Genomic DNA, 23,384 nt, shown 5'->3' on the forward strand with positions numbered 1-23,384 from the left:
TTTTATTTATGCCTCGGGTTACAATGCCTCTCTCCATTCACAGGCAGTTTACAGCAGCCTTAGCTGACTTACATGAAGCAGCCAAGCTGTGTCCCAATAACCGGGAAATCCGCCGTCTGCTGGCTCGAGTTGAGGACGAATGTAAACAGATGCAGCGAACTCAGACCAAAGGAGGCCTCGGTGGGGCTGCAGCTGCATCCAGCCAGGCATCAGGAGGCCACGAGTCTGACCAGGAGCAAGACGAAGGGCAGGACGACCCCTCAGAGAACAGCCTTGCTATTGCTAGGAGTGTAGAAGGCCAAAGAGATATTCTTGAAGAGGAGGAAGAGGAGGATGCCATGCAGCATGACAGGACAGGTGAAGCCTGCTGGTCCCAGAGCAGTTACTCTTTTAACAAAGTCTTACCCTCTGAGTCAGCGGCCGCCAGCATCAGTGTGGGACACCAGAATCAGAGTCTGAGCCCCAGCTCACCCCCAGGCCCCAGCAGGCTTCCTCCTCACAGGTACCCTCGTGAGCACCGGGATGCCCTGCCTCAACAGGGGCTGGTCCTGCAGCCAACCAAGCAAGCCCAAATTGTCAAGACCAATCAGCACATGAGTTCCATGCAGACCGGGGGAGGAGCCGTGGGGGGTCGCTCGGCAGGGGCCAAATCTCAGTACGCTCCCTCCAGTCCGTTACCCAGCCGACACATGTCCAGCATGCTGAAGCCCGGCCCAGGTATCGACATTGGCCCTCTGCCCCCCCCAGCTGACGAGCCCATGTATGGGAACCGCATGTTGCTGGCAGCTGCCTCCTCTTCCATAGGTCACAGTTGTGAAAGTGAGAGTCTCCACTCCTCTCAAGCCTCTTACTCATCCTGCAGCAACTCTAAAGGTCTGGGCCAAGACAGGCTGTCTGCCCACTCCGCATCGTCCTTGGATGGCTTGGCCTGCTCTGGTCCTGGATTCCAGGGGAATCATTCTGAGTCTGGAAAGGAAGGGATGTGCGCTGCAGCGGGATCTCAGGGAGGCGGCGGCAGCAGCAGCATGCGTGTGTCTAGTTCCACCAGCAGCCTGGCTTCAAGCAGCAGCCTGTCAGACAGCGGCAAGCTAGGTCCTGACGTTCGCACCAAGATCACTGACAAAACAAAGCACAGCCAACAGGGCAGCGCCGCAGCCGAGTACAAACCCAGGCCCTTCATGGGCATAACCGACAAGACAGCCCGTTTTCAGCAACAGCAGCAGCAGCAGCAGATTCAACAGCAGCAGCAGCAGCAGATTCAACAGCAGCAGCACCACGGCTTGCAGAGTCACCCGAGCCTGCAGTCTATCGGTCGCAGCTGGCTGAACCACTCCTCCGACGGCCTCGTGTGTCACAACATGTCGACAATGGGCCTGCAGTCTGTCGACGGCAAAACGGCGAGCTCATACCAGGAGCAGCACAAACCTCCACCACCTCAGGGTGGTATGGCGATGAGTAGCTTACAAAATGGCATGCATGCCAAGGAATTTGCAGAGAAGTTCTGCCAAGCTGCCAACTGTTACAAAGAGTCCAAGCCAGCACTGGCTATGCCACACACGTTAATGGACAGTAAGCCTAAGCAGCCTGGCCTAGCTCGAGATAATCCTGCCATTCACGTAGCTTCAATGAAACCAAAGCGATCATTTATAGAGTCGAATGTGTAGACAAGCGTCTTTTATCTCTCTTACAGTCCTTAACGCACACGCGCACAGACACAAGGAAAAATCTAAAGTGAGAGGGACTTGTTTCATATTTTTTAACCAACCCCAGAGTGCAGTCTGACGTTAAGTCTTATAAGGAGTACAGTTTGCAAGCTGTTTGTTTTCCCGGGAATTCAGGCACCAAGCAGCGTGCAGAAGGCTCCAAATTTTTACTCGTCCCAATCTGCCGCTTCTGGCTGTCAGCTTTTGTTACATGACATGTCCGTCGTCGTTCAGCCAGGCTGGAGACAAAGCACTGAAGGAAGTATCCAGACATGTACTCTACAGTCCTGATCAACAAAACGGTGGCAATGAGCACTTTACACAGTTAGCAAGTGCTTAAACAACATATTCAGTTACAGCTTAATGTTATTACAGAGTAATTCATTTACGTCCATGGTGCTGAGAGCAAAGAAATACGGTCTCTTTAAAAATGATTGAGAACCCTTTGTTTTCTGCACACTTTGCTGCAATTGCTTTTAATTCAATTTGAATCAAATTGTCATTTTACACTCAGTAGCGCAAAAATGACAAAGTGCAAACACATTTGCTGAGTTCTTTGTAATTTCATTGAAAATCAGACACTGAAGCCTCTCATTCATCTGTTTAAATTTGCAAAAGAGCAAAGTGTGCACAAAATAAATGGATGTGAAGGAAGACGTAGTCCCCGGTGAAACGTTCAGAGGGTTTAAGGGACGGGCATTCCTGTGTTTTACGAAGGACGTTATAGATCCTCATGTTGTGTATATTATATAAATATGTACTTTTCCTTCTTTTCAGTGAAGGTCCATGTTAAGTGTATTGACAAGTTCCGACTTGTGTATCTCGAGTTTTAGGCACAATGTTGTTCAAATGGTGTTAAAGGTTCTAAAACAAAAAACAAAAAAGCATTTGTTAAATATGTTTGTACATTATATAAAATCACCATTAACACTGAATTGAATTCCTTTCTGTATCTGCTTGTTGTTGCTGTCTAGTTTAATTTATTTACAGCGCCAATGGCTTGGTTAATTGTAAAAGCAATATATTTTATATAGTTATTTTTGCACAGCTACTAAGACATTTTATGATTCTCAGTGTTGAGATTTAAGTGCATGCTTCAATTGCAGTTTATATTACAGAGTGGAAAAAAGTCTATAAAAGCAGAAAAATGGTTTGGGGACTCAGTGCCATCAGTTCTATTTTATTATGTACATTAAATGCAATTGTTGCCATGTTTTCAGTATTGTGAGCTTTATTAGCTGTGATCACATACTGTAATTGAACATTTTTGCCATAGCTACCATGGGAGAGAGAAATAAAGACCCACTGAGGAAACAAAATTGCTCTGTTCACTTTTATCCTTTGGGCTGCTTTGGTGAAGTATCTGTCATAAAGCTCTACAGGAGTGTAAACATAACTCTACCATGTGGTCACAGTTGAAAGCAGTTCAGCAGATTAACATAGCTCGACTTGTCCTGGTTGCACTATACACGCCATTTTCCACATATATTAGCCAAAAAATTAAAAGCTACTAGAGCCAGTGAGACTATTTCCATAGAAGCTGAAGATTTTTCCTCTTCTGAATTTCTGCGGTATTTGCTTTAGAAGCTCCACACTTTATCAGCCTAATCAAAAACTGAAGCTGCACAGGGGAAATAAGCCAGTGTACGGTGTTGAATGACGATGCTGAATTTAAAGATAAAGTGTAGAAGACGGTTGCAAAAAAGATTTTTCAGGACGGTAAGTTTCTTCTTCTTCATGCATTCTTTTATTGCAGCATGTAAGATTTTAGCAGTGCTCTAATTGGAAGCTACTGTACACAAATGGTAATTGAACATTCATATATTGCTTTCAAAGTATTTATTTTTATATGTGGAGTAAATTTAGTGAAATATCTCTGAAATGCAAAGTATTTAAATGGAGCTAGGATTAGCTTAGCTTTACCTGTAATGTGTCAGTGTCCATCAAGTGTTTCATAGATGCGTGCGTAGGACTGGTGTATGTAATGTTAGAATAAAAAAGAATTTTTAAAAGACAGGATGGGAACCTAACTAGAAAAAAATTGCCGGTTTCTCAGTGATGGTCTTAAATTGTGCCGATTGCAAGAAACTGGCAACCAGCCGGTCGCCCAGAGATTGAGAGTGTTGCATGCTTAACTTGAGAGACCAAGGCAATCGCACAGGTTTCCTGGTGGGAGACCAATTATCTCCAAACAATTATGGTCTGACTCAGACTGATTGCAATCGCTTCAGACAGACTGGCAAAAGTTTGCAAATAACTGCAGTCTAATTTATAAACGCTGACAGATTGCCAACACTCAGTTGCTTGTAATCTGGTTATTTTCCTATGTAATAGCAAGGTGAGTGTCATTTTGCAGTAAATCACCATCCTGAAACAGCTAAGTCAATATTTGTGCAGGAATTCCTGTTTTAACTCAATTAGGTTCTCGTTGGACTCTGAATTTAAACCGTTCATATGAGTTTCTTGTCCATGTAGAGGGCAAAAGATTGATCATTTTTGCTGATTTATCACACTTGTGATCACTCTGATCACAAACATATCGCATACAAATGCCAACTTGGCCCTACTACGTTGCAAACTGATAACACGCTGCTACTAACTTTCGATGGCCGTTTTATCACCTTCTTGAAATCACTTTGAGGACGTCAACTGACTGCAAGTGGGTGTAGACCTGGCTACTGAATCCAAACAACCATTTCAAACTCAAAAGATTTTTAAGTTTGTTGTGCACAATTGCAATAAATTTTAGTCATGCCACGGCCTCCGGTGGCTGTTTTCCCTGTGGTGACCTAAGCTTGTAAAAGTACAGACATTCTGTACAGATAGTAGTGTTAAAAATAATCAATATTTGATTACTGAGTACTTGCATGTAAGCTTTAAATTTCCAGTTTATCAGATACCACTGAGCAATCTTTACCTTTAAAAAGAAAATGTAGGAAGTAAATGTGAAAAGACGCCAGAAAAAGAACTAGTCAAGTAAAATACAGATGCCTGAAAATTGGGCATTGCAACTATTGCATGTTTAAGATGCACCATCTTCACCACTGAAACCAAGAAGCTAAGTCTATGGTTGGTTAGTGTGGGCTGAGCTACTGGTTTACCCTCGTGGGAGTTTCATTATGACCCAAAGATGATTTTTAACAATAGCGTTCAGTTTTACATGGCATCTTCCAGGATTACTGAGCTAGAATAAACCACTGCAAGCTGTTAGTAACAGAGTAAAGCTACAGTAGGTTTTAAAATGTCACACTATAGTACTTAGTAAGTAATTAATAACTGGAGTAAGATTATATAAAGGTTGCTGAATATTAGCCAAATACACATGATGCCAGTTGCACAGATAAATGCAGTAAATCTAAAGTTTTAGCATCAGCCTCCATTAGCGATATGCTAATAGTCATGCCAGTCCAAATAAGGCTGTGAAAGCAAACCCATTTTATTCAATTTAAATGGGGATAAAAAAAAATAGTGGATTTTGAGTTGTACTTCACTTTATTTTTTTTAAAGGCACATTAAAATTGCATAGTTACAGTGTTGCTTTAGAGATTCTCTCTTTAAATACAAGTATATTTGACAGTTATGTAAAATATAGCTAAAAAAATAGTTATTTACTGTATAAATATCAGTCAACTTCTCTGGGATCTCAGATTCTGATCATTTCGCCAGATATGACTCTTGAATAGCACCCTGAACAAATTCATAATTACTTCAATCAGCTTTTGTTATCAGATGTTGAGCTACTCTGAGCTGCTGTCTCCTGGTTCGACTTCCACCGCGTTATAGCCATCTTCAGAGACCTGTTGGGGGTGAGGAGTGTTGTCTGCAAAGGTAGGTTTGTCATGGGGCTGGTTTTATTCTTGCCTCTGATCCAGCTCTCAATAGATTCCCGCTCATAGGAATAGCCATCTGTGGAGCACACATACAGTGACATCCCAAATACACTGAGATAATACAAGTAAAAATCTTTATAGTGAAGCTGTCCCCATCTTTGGCTCAGTTTAAGACGCTAGGGACCAAGTGCTTTTAATTTGTAAACTAACCTGCAGCAATGACCGGATCCTTCATTAGCTCTCTGGTGATTGGGCACAGGAATTCATCTGGGGCTTCTGAACCATTCTGCTCTGCCTTCAGGGCCTCGATTTTCCTCAGGAGACGACCACGAAGGCCCACCGACTCTAAAAACCCAAAACGCCGTTCAGTGTCCTTTTAGCCATGATGGTGATTTATATCGAGTACAGTGCACCTTTTGTTAATTTTCAAATGTAGTGAAAAGGCTGGTCTCAACATTTTATTTGGCATCATTTAAACCTCATTATCATTACCTTACAAAGACCAACCAAAGACTGTTGTACGTTAATGGTATTCAATAGCGATTTCAATGAATTTGGGTTGACGCAGCGAGGCAGCAGGCACTGAACACACTGACTTTGTTCTCTCTCAGAACAAAAGGGAGGATAAATCTGAACTTGCACATGATCACTCTGTACTGAGACACAAAGAGCCAGACACCTCGCTGTGTCATGATGGCTGCTTAGCTAACGTCTCTCATTATCCTGCTCGGAAATTAAACTCCAACAGGTCCAAAAACAGGAAAATCACTCTGCACACAGCTGCATGTCTCTGCCCACTGACAGCACCCAGTGAATTTATCGTCAGCTGCAAATTTCACCACCAGCTAAAATGGAGTGATGACCTATACAGCCGCACATGATTAGTGGTGTGTCGGCGTATAATGGCAGTGCCATGGAGGTGTAGGTCTCATTCAGACAGAGAGAGCAGCTGCAGTGACATTTTCTTTCACAAGTCCTGAAGATTTCGTTCACATATGGTGACAGCCAAAACAAAAAGAGAGGAAAAGCTCATTTATTCCTTCCTATCGCTATAGGTGACTGCTAAATCATCGCATGCATCCAAAAAAATTCAAGCTGACGTCACAAAAAATACATTTTCAGGAAATTTTATGCAGCCTTTATGGTTTAACTAACACCAAATTTATTCAGTTATTATTTTGTATTGTGTAGACTAATTCATTTTTAAGGTGGCACAGTGTTTAGCACTGTTGCTTCACAGCAAGAAGATCCTGAGTTCAATTCCACTGGTGTCTTTCTGTGTGAAGTGTGCACGTTCTCTCCGGGTACTCCGGCTTTTTAGTGGGGATAGGTTAATTGGAAACTCTAAATTGCCCATAGGTGTGAATGTGAGTGCGAATGGTTGTTTGTGTCTGTGTGTTAGCCCTGTGACAGACTGGCGACATGTCCAGGGTGTACCCTGGCTCTCGCCCCAAGAAAGTTGGGATAGGCTCCAGTGACCCTGAAAAGGATAGGCAGCAGAGAATGGATGGATAATTAATGCTTAATGTGAATTTTTAGAGACATTACAGTTTTAAGTGACTGGTAGCTGCAGACTACCACACTCTCTGCTAATCTGAGCCATTGCACCAGACCTCTCAGTCATGTTTGTGTTTCTTTAATCCAGTTGCTTTACAGACAATATTGCCATCTGTGTGGCACAGACAATCCAAGCATTTTATTTGTATATTATGTAGCACAAATTATAAATAATATTCATCTGTGTGATTTAAGTCTAGAGATGAACGTTACTAACTAAAACAAAAAAAACAAAACAAAAAAAAAGTAACTCCAAAACCCATTGCTGCATTGGTTTTGTCCATCTTCGATATACAGTCTATAATAAAACTCACTTTCAAACAAGTTGGTGCACAGGGTGAAATGGAAATAAAACTGATTTTAGTGATATGCAAATCATATACACCTTGTATGGAAATTAACCAGTATGGAGACAACATACCAGACCTGTTTGTTTCAGCAAATTTGGAAAGTAAGATTTTTTTATTTATATACTGGCCTGAACTAAATATATATATATTGTTTTTATAACCTATGCAGAGTGTTCTCTTACTTAAGAAAAAAATTCAATGACTTGACCTTAGTGTCGTCACAGGGAGATACAGGCCTGGATGAGTGAATAAGAAATGTTTTCATGAGCTGTACTGAGGTTTACCATTGATTGATGTGCCAAGGTCATGTAATACTGAGTTTGGATGGCAAAAATGCAAAGTTGCAAGGATTTTTGCAACTTTTATACAACTGTGGCTTAAAGTTGTTTCTAATGATTGCACTTCTGGATAGTTTGTGTGTAGTTTGGTTGGCGTGTGCAATAGTTGAAATTGAATTCATACTGATATACAGTATGCGCTCTAAATTTTTCTATCATACATCATGATGTACTGGTGAATATTTGATCCATTTATAGGATGCAATCAGCCTCCAACAAACTGGAGAGGTCTTCACAATCAGCTAATGCTCACAGGGGACCAGTCACTTCACTTACTGGGGAAATTAAATGTTGTGAGTATGTCTTAATTTTGCACTCATTCACTGAGCAGGAAGCAGAGATGGAGGGAGGAAAGAATTCACGCTCACATTATACAGACTGACTCACCTTTACCATTAAGTCTGTGCCTTGAAAACACTGCATTTAAGTTGAAACGCAGATGAAGCAGGGAAGACGTGCTGTCGGAACAACAAGTAGTTCAGATCCTATTGGAAAAATTGCAGCGTCCAATCAAACGCCTTCTCACATTGAAACCCCCCGAATCAATCTGAGTCATCCAATAAACGACTCTTAGATGGAAAAACTACACTTAACAGGGTAATGCTTCATTTAAGATTTCCATAAGTTCCCACACATCTTTTTCATGCCATTAGAACTATAGCGTCCACTTTACATTTAGATAGATAATTTGATGCAGGGCTACAATAAAAGTGCAGAATGAGGCTGTTTCCACAGAGATATGCCGAATTATATTGGAGGAACTTTTCCCCCCTCCCCTTACTCAAAGATTCATGAATATTTCATCGAGTAAAGTGCGCTGGAATGCAATTTGCTCTGTGTGTGTCTGCAGCATGTGTGAGCGACTGTTTGTCTATGCATGTGCACACATTTACACAAGCAGCATGGATGGAAAATGATAGTTGTTGGTTGTGCAGCACAAAAAGGCCACGAAATGTGGCAATCTGCCGTTTCCTCTGTCCTCATTCTGTGGTAATGATGAGAGCTGTCCTCCATACCAAACACATGGAAAAGACATAAGGCATGCTTTGCATTACTGAACAGCAAGTAGGGGGAAAGTTGGCTTTAACGCTTCTGCTACTGTCCAATTAAAGCAAACCCAACAACAGGCAAGAGGGTGCTTTTACTGTGATTAAGGGAGAGATTGTGATTCAGCTGATTACAATTGGCACAAAGTACTCGCAATTAGGCAAGAGGCAGGATTTTTGGGCATTATGGCTCCAATGCAACATGCAAACTGCAAATTTCCTTTAAAACTGTGTGTTTACAAAAAGAACTCCAGATAGGACTTTACTAAGCTGACATACATAGGAGGGAAAAGGGGAAACAGGTAGCCTGACTCTGTCTGGCTACCTATTCTAAAATATTGTAACCTTACAGTGTGTGAAAAAGTATTTGCCCCCTTCCTGATTTCTTATTTTTTGCACATTTGTCACACTTACATGTTTAAGATCATCAATCCAATTTCAATATTAGACTAAAATAACTTCAGTTAATACATAATACTGCTGTTAAATGATGACATCTAAAACTTACTTGGTCCAAAATTAAAAAGTAATCACCCCCTAAACCTAATGAATTGTTGTGCAACACTTGGCAGCAAGAACTACAATCAAGTGTTTGAGATAACTGGCAGTCTTTCACATCGCTGTGGAGGAATCTTGGTCCACTTTCCCTTGCAGAACTGTTTTAATTCAACCACACGTGGAGGGTTTTTGAGCATGAACGGCTCATTTCAATTCAAGTCTAGACTTTAATTGGGCCAAAACCTTAATTTGGGGTTTTGGTTTGTTTTGGGGTTTTTTCAGTTTGGATCATTGACCTACTGCACAATGCTTGACCTTCATAGCATGGATATTCTCCTTCAGGATTTTCTGGTAGAATGCAGCACTCAAGGTTTTATCAATTACAGCAAGTCGTCCAGGCCCCAAAGCAGCAAAGCAGCCCTACACCATTGACTACCACCATCATGGTATGATATTCTTTTTACTAAATTCTGTGTTAGTATTACACGACGTGTAACTGGACTCAGACTTTCACCTTGAAACTCTCCCAAGGATCCTATTTTTCTTTTGAGTTGTCGATACATTGCTGGAGTAATTTTGGAAGGCTGGCCACTCCTGGGAAGGCTCGCTGCTGTTCCAAGTTTTCTCCATGTGTGGCTCTCACTGTGGTTCGCTGATAACACAAAGCCTTAGAAATGGTGCTGTAACCATTTCCAGACTGATAGATGTCAATGACTGTTCTCATTCTCATCTCTTCTAAAGTTTCTTTTGGTTGTGGCATGATGTGTTGTTTTTTAAAATCCTTTAGCGAGCAAGCAGATTTATTTTGGTGATTTCTTGATTCAACAGATCTGACAGTAATGAGATCGGTGGCTAGTGAACTGGGGCAGGGTGACAACTACTTTATCGCAAAGGGCCAGATAACTTTTTTTCTCTTAATAAATTGAAATCATTCACAAACTGCATTTTGTATTTACTCATTTGGGTTATCTTCAACTGATATTCAAATTTATTTGATGATCTGAAACGTTTAAGTTTGACAAATATGCCAACAAAAAGAAATAAGAAAGGCACTATAAATTTCATTTTTGAATTTGTGTGAATGTTTAATTGCTTCAGTGGAGATAATAATGCTGACATTTGCACATTATTTGCAGCTGTACTGTGATGTTGCTGCCTACATGAGTTGTGATTTCTTTTTTCTGGCCACAGTTTGTATGGAGCCTTTCTGCACTGTGACCTTGGTCGAACCTGAGGGGACTAATCTTGTTGTCAGCAGGATTATCATTGTTCCCGAGGTAAAGGTCATCCAGCAGGGTACTGTCATCCCAGCGTGATTTGTGATTGTATAAGCAGACAGACATGCTGCTGCTTCACGTCCTTAAATCACATCACTATTTGGGAGGAGTTTTTGGAGGGGAAAAAATAAATCAGAGCATCAATAAAAGCAGCTTACATCATGCTTTCTAATTCAGTCTTGTTATGTGTTAGGATCAGGGAGTAAATCCTCACAAAAACACAGAATCCCAGTGTGTGTCAGTGAAGTGTACACTAATGTTAGTGGTTGCTTTAAATTCCATCCTCACCAATTCCAAGCTCAGCTGCTGTTTCCTTGTTCAGCTGGCTAAGCTCTGGTCCATCAATGTTGTTGGCTTTAAAGATACCGACGAGCTCCACTAGTCCCTCGTCACGCAGCCAAGTCTGCACATCGTCCTCTGACCAATCAGTGAGCAGCAACCCGGAGTGACCTGGCAACTTCCTTCCTGCAAAACACACAACAGGGAGCCAGGAAGTGCTCTGTGATTATTCCCCTGACTCCTGCAACAAAACATACCCGTTGTCAAACAAACAGATTCCATTCGCACTCCACAGTAAAAGGACATGTCCCCTCTGCGGTGATATGGGAGTGATAATTACTTTGATGCACACTCAAACATGCTGAGGACATTTACATTAATCTTATGCTAACCTTACACTGAGTCGTCATGCTGTAGTTCAGTGGGGACTTGCTTTTTCCCCACAGTGTTTCTGAACAGTAGCCCCACATTATGAGTATTCCAAGCACACACACCTGACCTCACACACAAGTATGTGATCTCCCAAAGGAAAGAAAATGAAACCCAGGGGTGTGTTATTTCAGGCTACGCCAGCATGTAGCTCGTCAACCTTCGCGACACTATGTGGCCATCATTCATCATACAACGTGGCGACAAACTGGCCGGTTGTGCGTTGGCCCCATTAATGAAACCTCACAGCAGCTTCATAGTTCACATTGGCAGTCATTAGCCAGGATAAGCCTGAAGACTTGAGGTGTGTAGCTCATTACTACCTTAACCATGTGTTAGGTTTTCCCCTCCACCTCTTGCTGTCTCTGCTACCCTAAAAAAACCTCTCCCACATAAAATTCTGCTCTTTATTACCCACCTGAAAACATGTCTGTTGCTGGACTGCATTTGAATCCAATCAGGGTGATGTTTAACTAATCTAATCAAAGTCTAGACATTAAAAAACAATAAAATAAGAACAGCTATGATAATGATAATAATGATGATAATAATAAATGATAAATAAATAAAAATAGTAAATCATTTCAGCTCTGTTTTCTGTCTGACTGTGGAAAAAAAGAGGGCTTTCTCCTGGAAACTGAATGTTAAATCTGAGGTGATGCAAAACCTTCCATAGACCCTTTTCAAAGCTGAATTCTTGACTCGTCACAGTAGTGAAAGCACAGGTGGAATTAATGATAGCTGAGCTCCATTAAATTCCGAGTAACCCATGACGGTCAACCAGCGTGCACAAAAGCAGGAGCTCCTCTCTGCAGCCCTGGCAGCAGCACCTCGAGTCTCCAAGTCTAAGGAGCTGGTAACACTGTGTCAAAGCATGGCAGTTGACTGAAATAGCTCAGAATGCTGTGTTTGATTACTGAGACAAATTCACATATGAAGACTTCTTCATCATTTCCATTCTCTACATCTTATAGATTGGTGAGCTTCATTTCTTCTTGTCAACAAATCCCAACAATAAATCAGTCCTACATTAGCCTGCAAAACCATATCCTGAAGGCACGTTTTCTGCAAAAGTCTCATTGTTACTCAAATAAAACCCCAAACTATCTACACTTGGTGACACATTTCTTCGCTTCCAAAAACCTATTGGTTTATTTTCAGGTCAGTTCTCTAAAGACCTTCCTGTTCATTCATTCATAATGCTCATTAACCAAGAGATGAGGCAAACACAGACTAATTACTCTAGGAGCAAGTTTTCATTTATGACCACTACTATAGTTTTGGAAAGTATGCAACACCATACACTTCACTCCAGGCCACTATAGTCAAAACAACACTTCTTTAGTTTTAACATTATGGCTCTGTTTTGGAAATGATTGTGAAAAAAACACTAGGAAAAATAAGCTGAGCCCAGCTGCAGTGAGAGCAACACAACAGAGCAGGCATCAGTGATAACAACGAAAAGATCAGAAAGTAAAGAAAAGGTGAAGGTGGGTTGCAAAGCAGCTTGCAGATGCACAGAAACAGTGGTTATGTTAAACCACCTTAATAAGCATACCATATATGAATACATACAAATTGTATAAGGTGAACTATCAGGTGATTTGGGCTAATAATGTAATCCGGTAATCTGGAGGGATTGCACGATCATTTTATGATCAACTGCTACATAATCAACTAAAATCACATGTCCAGATTATTGTTTAATTTAATCTTTCATTTATTTATAATGTTGTCTAAACCTCAGCCTGCAGTGGCTCTGTGTCTACATGAATAGAATAGAATAGAATAATCCTTTAATTGTCCCACAAGGGGAAATTTGGTTGTAACAGCAGCCAGAAAGACACATATACAACAAACAGGACACAGGATACAGAACAGAAACATACACAATTTTTCTTACATATTTACATTAAGGACAATGGTTACTATAAACAGAGTACTGTACAGTTATTAAATTAAACAAAAATAACTACAGATAAGAGGATTAAATTATTACAATATAATGATCTTTCAAAATCACAGTTCAATGTGTTTTGTTTTCTGAACTACAGTATATCAGAGTGATTAGCGTTAGATATGTGATGTCCATGATTCGTTTTTCATCGTTTTGTTTGTGTTTTATATTCTTCATCGTATCTAAGCTCGTCTTACTGCCTTTTAGGTCTTTAATAAAAACACTGCTCTGTTTAAAAAAAATGCTAACACCATGACGATAACCTTAAATTATGTGCTTAGCATTAAATGCACCAAGCATACTAACATGGTCACAGTGATAGCACTGTTTAACATCTGAGTTAAGAAGAGTTAGCATGCTAACATTGGCTAATACACAGCAGAGGCTGATGGGATTGACATTATTTTGCAGGTATTTGCTCAAAAATGAAACTATCTCAATCTTCAAGGCCCAGACATCTGCACCACATTTCAGCACAGGGATATTTCAGTCTAGCATGGCTAAATACTACAGAGGCTATTTGTTCTCATGAATTACTTAGTCTCTTGTGAAAATTAAACAATATTTTTATTTCTATAACTCAGTGGGATGAAATGAGCTGCAAACATTAGGAAAAACACTGAATAATGGCATGCTTATTCTTTCACACAAGATAGCCATTACTGAATTATATTCTTGCTTTTGGATTCCAGTTACATGTATCTGTTTTGGGGCACAAAATATAAAATGCAGTACTGTGTAAAAGTCTTGAGCCACTTACTTCTTTGTACAGTATTTTGTTTAGAAAAAGGCAGACTTTAATTTAAAAAAAAAATTATCTTCAGAAATAGTTCTCCGGGCTTTCTGAAGGGCTTTCAAAGATTTTCTTTGGAGATTTTTTTTGGTTAATTTTTAGTCCAGTCCTTGTACCTGACCATTTTCAAGAGGAATGCTCTGATTTTTATTGTTTTTTATCAATCATTCAAGCGTTTTTAAAAAAGTACCTACTTCAAGCGATGGATCAATGTTGTATCTATACCTAACAGACAACGTAGCAAAGGACACATTTTAAAATGCATTTTTAATCTTTCCCATTTCTTCTTGGTGCAAAGTTAGTCCTTAAACAGTGGAAGACAAAGGAAGTGACATGGCTAAAAAACTTTCTACAACAAATGAACAGTATCTGAAAGTCATGTCCTTAAGAGACAGGAAAATGACCTGACATAGTATCTGAGAGATCTAACTTGTCCTGTAAGGGCGATCGTGGCTCAAGAGTTCGTCTTGTAATCGGAAGGTTGCCAGTTCGAGCACCGGCTCGGACAGCCTCGTTCGTTGTGTCCTTGGGCAAGAGACTTCACCTACTGCCTACTGGTGATGGCCAGAGGGGCCGATGGCGCAATATAGCAGCCTTGCTTCTGTCAGTCTGTCCCAGGGCAGCTGTGGCTACAACTGTAGCTGCCTCCACCAGTGTGTGAATGTGAGAGTGAATGAATAGTGGAATTGTAAAGTGCTTTGAGGGTCTCGAAAATAATGCAATTCATTATTATTATTATTATTATTATTATTATTATTAGTTGAGCTGTCTCCTGTTCACGCATCAAAAATGGTCTCAAAAGGGGCGACATTACACAAGAAATGGACTAAAAATCAGTGGCAACAGGTCTTATGGAGTCCAAAAATGACATTTTTGGTTCAAACCATTGTCAATTTGTACAGAGGAGGTCGGGAGACAGATACAACAATCAGTGTCTAGAGCCACCAAAACAACAGTGGAGGCACTTTCTTGGTTCTGGGCTGCATTTCAGCCTGTGTTGTTGATCTTGTGAAAATCGATGGATTTTCGATGGAATTATGAACGAAAAGAAAAGAACCATCAGATTTTGATTCACCATGCAATACTATCTGGGAAGTGTGATTGAAAACAGATTCATTTTTGGCATGACAATGATCCCAAACACACCGCCAATGCAGTAAAAGCATACCTAGATATAAAAACACACACAATGGGACACTATCAGTCAGAACAAAAGGCAGCCAGCATCCAGAGAACTTTGAAAGTAGCAAAATATGGAAAAATGAGGGTCGGCTCGAGACTTTTGTACAGTGCTGCACAATAAACGACAAACAAAAAACCATCACAAGTAAAAACAAAACAAAACAAAACAGTAGATCCACAAATTGAATTATCCAAGCAGCTGTACTAGATGCTGAGACCTGGACCATCCATAAAGCATGTGAAGAATTAAAATAAATCAGCACTGGTTTAAGCTGAAAGAGTAGCTGAATAACTGAAGATTTCTAAGGGCAAAACAGTGTGATGCATTTATTTACCTTGGCACTGTGTCTCCTTTGATTCAGCTGCTGCCGAAAAACATAAAAGGGAATAGGTTCAATGTGTGAAATGAGAGAAAGAAACAAGATTAAAGGGGAGATAGAGAGAGTCATAAAAAAAAGGCAGATCTTCATGGAGATGGAATTTACTTTGTCAACATCAGCCTGACTAATGGCAGATAGGGAAGCTGCAATGATGAAGCTTCAAGGCTGTCTAACGATTGCACCTTTTCATTTTGTATTCCAAATATTTTCTTTCATGTTGTGGTATAACCTTTTTTTTTGGTTTTAAGCAGTGTTTGCCTCCATAGGAACCTTCCAAGGCTCAGTGGTACTTTGCCCTGCTGCACTAATAAACATCAATCACAATTCCTTCTCTAGACACTGCAGCCAGACAGGAGTACACATGTAATAGGAGCTTCTCTGGCTGGACAACTCCCAAAACACTCTTTTGGGAATCTTTGGCGCTGCAAATGGCTTCTGGGCTTTGTACCACTGCTAACATTTTGTTTTAAAAAGAGGAGTGATTGTGCATTTGCTGGTGCCAACTTAAACAATCCTCTGCTGAGTATTTACCAGTGCTGTCATCCCCATCTCCAATTCTCCACACGTTTACCAATCTGTCCATAGAGCCCGTTGCAATCCAGGGAAAGGTGGGAGATAGCGCAACGGCGGTTACATACCTGCAGGAAGGAGCAAGAGGAACGGGAATGTGAAAGGTGTGTGTGTGTGTGTGTAATTGACTGAAACTGGCACAGGAAGAGAGCGGCCTTAAAAATCTGGTTCCCTCGACACTTATGAAAGGAAAAAAAAAAAACTAGCCTTACATCGTGCAGCATCTTAAACTCTTTCAAGGACATCAAAGCGGTGTGCTGCTTCTTACCTGTGGTGCCACATCAATGACGGTGCAAAAGCAGTGCCGGGGAATATACTTTTGCACCACTGCACCCGGTGCTTCTGGGAAAAGCTAATCAAGCAAAAATCACACTTTTTGATCTGAAGCACCAGGACTCCTATTCTGCTGTTTGTCTAATAGCTGCAGAGATTGCATTGCGGTGGGAGGTCAGGCCGGGTCATTTACCTGTCATGTTGTTTCAAAGTTTGGAGCACGGTTCCCAGGCTCTGTACACAAAGTCCAAACACACGAAACGGGAATGTTTGACATCTGTGTTTATGGACGCTGTGATTTATTGTTTAGAAGTCCTCGACCACAGTTAACTATAGCAGCAAACAACAACAAACCGCCCCCCCAACCCCATATTATGGGTTGCGTGTTTGCGCTTTACTTACCGCATCATATACTGCGACACTTTTATCCACGGAGCTGTTGAATATTTAGAGTAAACAAAGTCAACTTCATTTGCGGCGTGCATATGCGTGCATTCACATTATAGAATAATGAGCAGAAAAAAGGGATTCTTTTCTAAAATAAACACACACACACACACGAAAACCCACCACGCAGAGCACAGATTAACCTTCAGTGTGTTTGAATTTCAGCCAGGAACAACAGAAGGACCGAGTAGAAGCTATATGATAACAAAATGCACTCCTCCTGTGGTCGACTGAGAGAACAGCACGATCAGTGCTCACCATGGCACGGCCGTTTAAAGCGCAGAAAAAAATGCAGACAGAAAAAAAATAATTTGAATATGAATTGTATCAAATTATGAAGCAACTTCACAGGAACTAATAACACAAATAGAATATTAAACGTGACCTGAAAGGTACAAATATCAGTAATTAGTTGCTGAAGCAGGGGGAATTATGGGATGAAAACACTGGAGGAAGTGATTTTCAGAATGTGATTAGTGTCTTACCCTGAGACAATCCATTCTCCATCAGAGGAGAAGGCACAAGACAGAACTGGGGCCGTCTGGCTGGTGAGGGTCTGAAGCAGCTTCATGGTACAGGCTGGGGTTCAACACACACAAGGAAGATGAGACCAAAGTTAAATTGTGTCTGTATTCGATCTCAGCAGTTGACTGAAGTCCAGAAAAAGAAGTAGAGGTAGATGACTTTTTCCCCCCTTGTAGCTGTGCCCCCTGCTGACAACTACTTGGAAACAAATGATTTTTATTTTGCCAATAAACTCACATCGACTGTGCATTAATTCTTCATGTCAAAACCAACTGATCTGCAGCAGCATTTATATAATCAAGTCAATAATATAATTAAGTCAAACCGTCCCCCCTTTTTCTCTTCAGCAATAAAACATAAACACACCATTTTCTCTGGGAGGTTAATGTGTTATTTCCAGGCATATTCCTGATTGATGTGAAACACCACAGTGGAGTAGAAAACCGTAACGCCTGATTAAACCTGACAATTTAACTATACAAGTGAGACCAAAATAAACTAAACAAATGTGACGTGTGGATTGGAGATGTCAGCAAGTGTTGATAGGTGACTTGAAGGGAATGCTTCAGATCTGACAGCGTTAAAGGCTCGACCCATGGAGCTAATATGCAAAGCTGGAATGAGAGATTTTTCCGTGAACATATGGGGCTTGTACACACTCACACACAAAACAAAGCAGGGACTAGAAAAAATGTTCCATTTCGACAGCAATCTCAGCTTTGAAATGCGCCCCTTGCTTCCCTAAATCACGTACACTTGAGTCTCTTTTTCATAAAATAGTGGAAGAGAGGTTTGAGCGCACAGTCCTCATGCCAAGACAAGATAAGTGCACATTTCAAAAAAGGCCGAGCTCAACCTCCTTCACATCTGAGGACAAAAAAAATAAAATCTAAAGCATAATGAAATGAGGACAGACATTGTCTGGTGTCCCTCGGAGATAAAGGAAAAAAAATCTCCACGGACTTGGGTCACCACGTGGGACACATCAAATCCTCCCAAGAAATGGCTGTTACCATAGCAACACATATTGGAACCTAACAACATGGTGTGTTCACATACATAACGAAAAATACAGTCTGTAGCTGGGGTACGTACGTGTGAACATACACAAATGTTCCTCTTCTGCTGCTGCTTGTACAAGATGTAAATGTCATCATGGATACATGCACCTGATTTCCTTCCAACTCTTACACACACACACACACACACCTCTGCTGCTGCTGTATTTCAGCAGAATGTCTTAAAGTGATCCATTATTAATGAGTCAGTCTGCAGCTGATTTACTCCACACACTAATAAAATTCTTCTATTCTGCAGAGAGGTTTCAAGGTTGAAGCAGTCAGCACACTCTCCCTCCCCGTCTCTCCCGCTTGGCAATCGAGTGAGGGAGCACTCAGGTGGGGAAGCTGGGGCAGAGGGGTCGGCCTACCTGCTCCTTCACGCTGGGAAACAATCCATATTTTCAGCTGGCTGTCCTGTCCGCAGGAGGCCAGTCGAAACTCCACACAGCAGCCATCTGCAGAGCCAAAGAAGCCACATCCCCTTTTTGTTAAGATTCATGCTTGAATGCGTCTGAAAGCAGAGGGCGGCAAATATCATCTGACGGCCTGCTTTTTAGGTGCAACCCATTCATTACAGCACATACAGCAGTAACACTAACATAACGAGTGTTTTTATTGGAGCCAGGTACTTTGCTTCTAGGATTACATGCAAGTTGCTTTTAAACTGAAAATTGTCCAAGATGAACCTAATGCAAAAGGAACCAAGGAAGGAGAGCAAAAGCAATGAAATTGCAAAAGAGTTTTGATGAGGGAAAAAGCCCCACAGAAAATGAGGTGAGTAACTGAGATGGTCAACTTTTATTTTGAATAGGAATCTGTAGTTCTAAAGATTATTTGACTCAATTTACCAGCACCATTTAGATGAAAAATGTGAGAAGATAGCATAAAGAAATCCCATTTACCCTGACGTAAAACCAATAAACGCAGCTGATATCTCATATTTTATTTTCAGATGAATTTCTACAACAGTAGTAACAAATGAAGAGAACTTACTAACGATGAACTGGGGTGCAAAGCAGCAACAGGTGACTCCCAGGTCGTGGGCGTCCTTCTCAGCGTGCAGAAGGCTGGTGTAAGCATCCCAGAGTTTGAGGTCTCCACGGGTGCAGCCGGTCACAAACATCTGGGCACACGGAGAGAAGCAGCAAGCCACGACGCTGGCCTCGCTTACGGTGGCACATCTGCGAGGGGGGAGGGGGATGTTGGCACCAACTTGAGTGTGACTCGTTTTAGACTTCAAGGTTTATCAGGAAGTGTGTAAAATTCGAAGGAGGGAAATTTAATTTGTTTAGGCTGTGGAGTCCCGCACTGAGTTTAATTATTTAAACCACCTGTGGGTATTAATCAGAGACACACAGCAGGCCTAGGGGTGCTCAGAAAAGCTGTTCCAGAGCACAAAAGTGAAAAATCAGAGGATTAAAAGACAAAATAATCCTGATAAAATGCTTTTTTAATTGGCTTATTTAATCAGAATTATTGAGTTGGCTGCTTCCGTGTTTGTCTAGCTGGTTCCTCTGTGATTTTGTTCCATCTGTCTGTGATGACAGAGCTGTAACTTGGAGACAAACCTGCAATAACTTTAAGACAATTACTCCAGTCTGTTGAAGATTAACAAAGCAAGTTTCGAAACTTTAGAGCTCAGTTACTTAAAGATCCTGTAGAGAGATGTTTTATGTATTAAGAGATCATTTCCTTTATGTCAAGATCATTTTTTTAGTCTATTTTCGATTCCCTTCTCACCGTTTTGATTTGTGTGTCTAATAGAAAATTCAAGTTACATTTTGTGCAACATGAAGTAAGAGAATCTGAAGAGACACTGATGTGTGCGATGACTCCATCTGCTGATAATGGCTGAGAGATGTTTCTAAAGGTGAAAAGAGTGATTCAGACTTTCCAAGTTCAATTATTAACCTAAAGTCTCAACTTGTACAACTGTTATGTCAAGACCGCACACAGAAGGGTTAAGAAAGCACTCCATGTTCAGATAGCTGACATTTATCAGTAAGCAAATATTTTATTGACTCAGTTATTGGTTTTGAACAAAATACTGAAAATCATTTTTCACGCGTGAAGATGTAGTTTGTTTTTTGTTCGAGTCACGTGGACAAAACTATTTGGAAACACAGAGAAAAATGACCTCGGATTGGATAAGAGTCTGACTACTTAGCTCTTATTTTAATATTAACTAAGGCTCATTTTGACATTCATATTTGGAGAAGATTACATTAATTATACTAAAATTGTCACTGACCCTGTGTGATGCTTATTGTACCTGCGTAGCGCTTTGGAGCGGAAGTCCCAGAGGGCCGCGGTGCCATCGCAGGCTCCTGCCAGCAGGAGAGAGGAGTCTGGCGCCAGTGCGCAAACTCGGAGAGGACTGCGGCCTGGGTGCTCGAGCGTAGCCTTCACCTCACCTGTTTCGGCGCTCCACACGATGACAGAGCCGTCTGTGGAGCAGCTGAGCAGGAAGCTGCCGCAGGAGCTGAAGCAACAGCAGTGGACCCCGTAGCCGTGACCCCTGAGAGGAGAAAAGGGAAGCTCCAAGAAGTCGGCCGTGGTATAAACACGGAGCGTTTTATCACCGGAGGAGGTCGCCAGGAGGGATGGAGAGAAGGCACAGCAGGTGACCTCATCTGTATGATGTCGGAGAGTGCAAATTAAAGACACCATTTTGTGACAGATGTGCTGTTGGCTTGGAAGAGGTTCGCTCACAAGGTGGCGCAAAATACTCAGATATTCCTGCACGAAACCAGCTGATTTCGCCTCTTCTCCCTGCTGTCCTACCCGCTTCGCCCAAAGAGAGCAAAGTCAAAGCTGTCACCACAACCTGTTGCTCCTTATGGCTCAGCAACTGCTTCTCGACTTCCTCTTTCTACTCGGCTGTAAATCTGTGCATCTCGCTGTTATCGGTCATGTGATACGGAGTTACACAATGTTTACAGTCAAGTGTTTTCATTTCGTATAATTTAATTGACTATAACCTGAGATTTTATATACATGTATATAAATAACATTTGCATATAATATGTATGCAGTGAGGTAAGTTAGCATTTTTTTTGAGTACCTCTAATAGTAAAATAAAATGAACATGTAAACACTAGTATTTGGATGCATCTAAATCCATTTACATATAATGTAAGCACTTTTCCTCTGCCCTGTAGTGCTGTTTATCTATTATATGACTGAAAGACTCCATACTTTTGACTCAAAATAATATATATATTTAAACATATAAACACATTTATGTATGTTTACATATCTCCTGTCCTCTGTTGCCACATAAAGGAGTGTAGAGATGTCTTCTTTGTCCTCGACTAGAAATAGCACATGCATTGTGGTGCTCAAAGTGCACAGAAAAAAATCCTACAGTTTCCTTCTGGAAATGACCACATCACCTACATAAATCTGCAAACATTGGGAGGATTTTCTTCCTACCAAGTGACACTTGCCAAACAGTATGACTCTAAAGAGATAGTCCTCCCAAGACACTGGACTCATGCTGGTGACAGTCAGGTAATATAAACTGCAGGTATATCGATAGCCTTCTCAGTGATCAATTGAAGCCTTGTCTTATCTGTTTTTTTGATCAATGGAGAAGTAAAGCTGAACATATTAAGTTTCTTCTCTTTTTTGTGAAAAAGGAGCAGGTCTCAATATGTGTTAAACTTCCACCTACTCCTGTTTGGGTAGAGTTTGTACATAATATGTAACATTTAAGATGATTTCATGTTGTTTCTTACACACTGTACATTGAGTGTAAGCATTTTCACAAAAGACACTTAGATTTTCCTTTGTTTTCTTGATATGAAAGCATCCAGCTATGCATACTATACACAGAGGAAACCAGCTGCAGATGTAACTACCTACAGGTTTAACAGATTTTTGGGGGTTTCTTTTGTGTTTTTAAGCGAGTAATAAGGTCATGACTTCAGACTGCATTATATAAAATGACATCACTGCACTGTAAACATTGTCCACCTCCTCATCACATGACTGATAACAACAGCGAGTGATACAGAGATTTATAACTATGTAGAATGGGGTCACTTATGTAACAAGTTTTGCTGGTTTAATAACAATGGGGAAATATATAGCCATTTTAACACCAAAAATATCGAAAACTTTCATATTTGTAACAAAAATTACAACAAATATCTTGTCATTAACACATTTCTTTGTAACTTTGGACATCAGGTATTAGGCTCAATGACTCTACAGCACTAAATCTTGCTTATCTACCTCATCCATCTATAATCATTTTTTAAAAATTTAAATTAAAACTATATTTTTTTCCTCCCTTTCTTTATAATATAAATATACAGCTGAGGTCATAAATTACCCCACAGTCACTTGAACATAAAGTTCCAGGTACATATAGAAAAGAACACTCTTTATTTGCCTGTACCTCTTGTTTCCTGCTCTGTCAAAGATATGATAATCCTCAATTCATATTTATCTGCCTCTGTGATATTCAATGTGGCTCCACAGTCTTCTGTGTGTTCTTTCAATCAGGAAAGTGGTCAATACCCTCACAGCAGGAAGAAACAGAGCTGAACAGCTGGAGGAGGGAAGGAAAGCAGCGAGGGAAAATGAAGTATTAAGCCATCTGTGATAGGAGAGCTCATCAGTGAGGAGGATGCCAGCAGCAACAGCGCGCCAAACAAACGTACCAAGGAGGTCAAAAAGAGGAAAGGAGACGACAGCCTACCCAGCTCCCAGGCAAAGTTTGACAGCCCCATCTACTGTGCAAAAAAAGCCAAAACCCACAAAGATGACAAAAATGTGCTGGCAATATGCCAGTACAGACGTGTGTGTATTTAGTGCATGCATATGAATTTTTATTATAGCTTTAGCAAACTGATGAAAATAAACCATTAAAATATGAGATA

The 23,384-nt window shown here is 40.9% G+C and overlaps 2 protein-coding genes across 11 annotated transcripts in view; one reads left to right on the forward strand and one right to left on the reverse strand.

The window, feature by feature from the left end:
* tanc1b (tetratricopeptide repeat, ankyrin repeat and coiled-coil containing 1b) overlaps positions 1-3,022 on the forward strand; it is a 142,835-nt gene extending 139,813 nt beyond the window's left edge. For all 5 annotated transcript variants that reach the window (XM_084954705.1, XM_084954707.1, XM_084954708.1 and 2 more), the window contains one exon: positions 44-3,022. In XM_084954705.1, coding sequence (XP_084810831.1) covers positions 44-1,664 — 1,621 coding nt within the window. In that variant the 3' untranslated portion in view covers positions 1,665-3,022. The remainder of the gene's footprint in view (positions 1-43) is intronic.
* A 2,101-nt stretch (positions 3,023-5,123) lies between these two features.
* On the reverse strand, positions 5,124-22,894 carry LOC146370563 (WD repeat, SAM and U-box domain-containing protein 1). 6 transcript variants are annotated; one of them, XM_084954712.1, is made up of 12 exons: positions 20,768-21,529; positions 19,489-19,676; positions 18,864-18,950; positions 17,395-17,488; positions 16,865-16,898; positions 16,656-16,696; positions 16,458-16,541; positions 16,151-16,257; positions 15,575-15,601; positions 10,888-11,064; positions 5,744-5,878; positions 5,124-5,609 (listed from the first exon to the last, which is right to left on the reverse strand). In XM_084954712.1, exons 1-12 carry the CDS (start codon positions 21,163-21,165, stop codon positions 5,416-5,418), a joined length of 1,566 nt encoding a protein of 521 aa, XP_084810838.1. In that variant the 5' UTR covers positions 21,166-21,529; the 3' UTR covers positions 5,124-5,415. The 6 variants fall into 6 exon arrangements, with proteins under 6 accessions (XP_084810838.1, XP_084810837.1, XP_084810839.1 ...); XM_084954711.1 differs by having other exon boundaries at positions 15,575-15,604; positions 20,768-21,524; XM_084954716.1 differs by lacking the exon at positions 5,124-5,609 and adding an exon at positions 8,166-8,236 and having other exon boundaries at positions 5,785-7,013; positions 15,575-15,604; positions 20,768-22,894.
* Positions 22,895-23,384: the final 490 nt, after the last annotated feature.

The sequence above is a fragment of the Perissodus microlepis genome, chromosome 16 (genome assembly GCF_051167445.1).
Source record: "Perissodus microlepis isolate ML-2025 ecotype Zambia chromosome 16, ASM5116744v1, whole genome shotgun sequence".
Lineage (NCBI taxonomy): Eukaryota > Metazoa > Chordata > Actinopteri > Cichliformes > Cichlidae > Perissodus > Perissodus microlepis.

Excerpts from the sequence above, each read along its gene's own strand:
- LOC146370563 (XM_084954711.1), bottom strand. The coding sequence starts at position 21,165 with ATGGTGTCTTTAATTTGCACTCTCCGACATCATACAGATGAGGTCACC. Across the intron at positions 16,899-17,394 it reads GGAGAATGGATTGTCTCAGG|CTCCGTGGATAAAAGTGTCG; the intron begins GTAAGACACTAA and ends AATATTCAACAG. Across the intron at positions 16,542-16,655 it reads ACTTTGAAACAACATGACAG|CTTTTCCCAGAAGCACCGGG; the intron begins GTAAATGACCCG and ends TTGCTTGATTAG.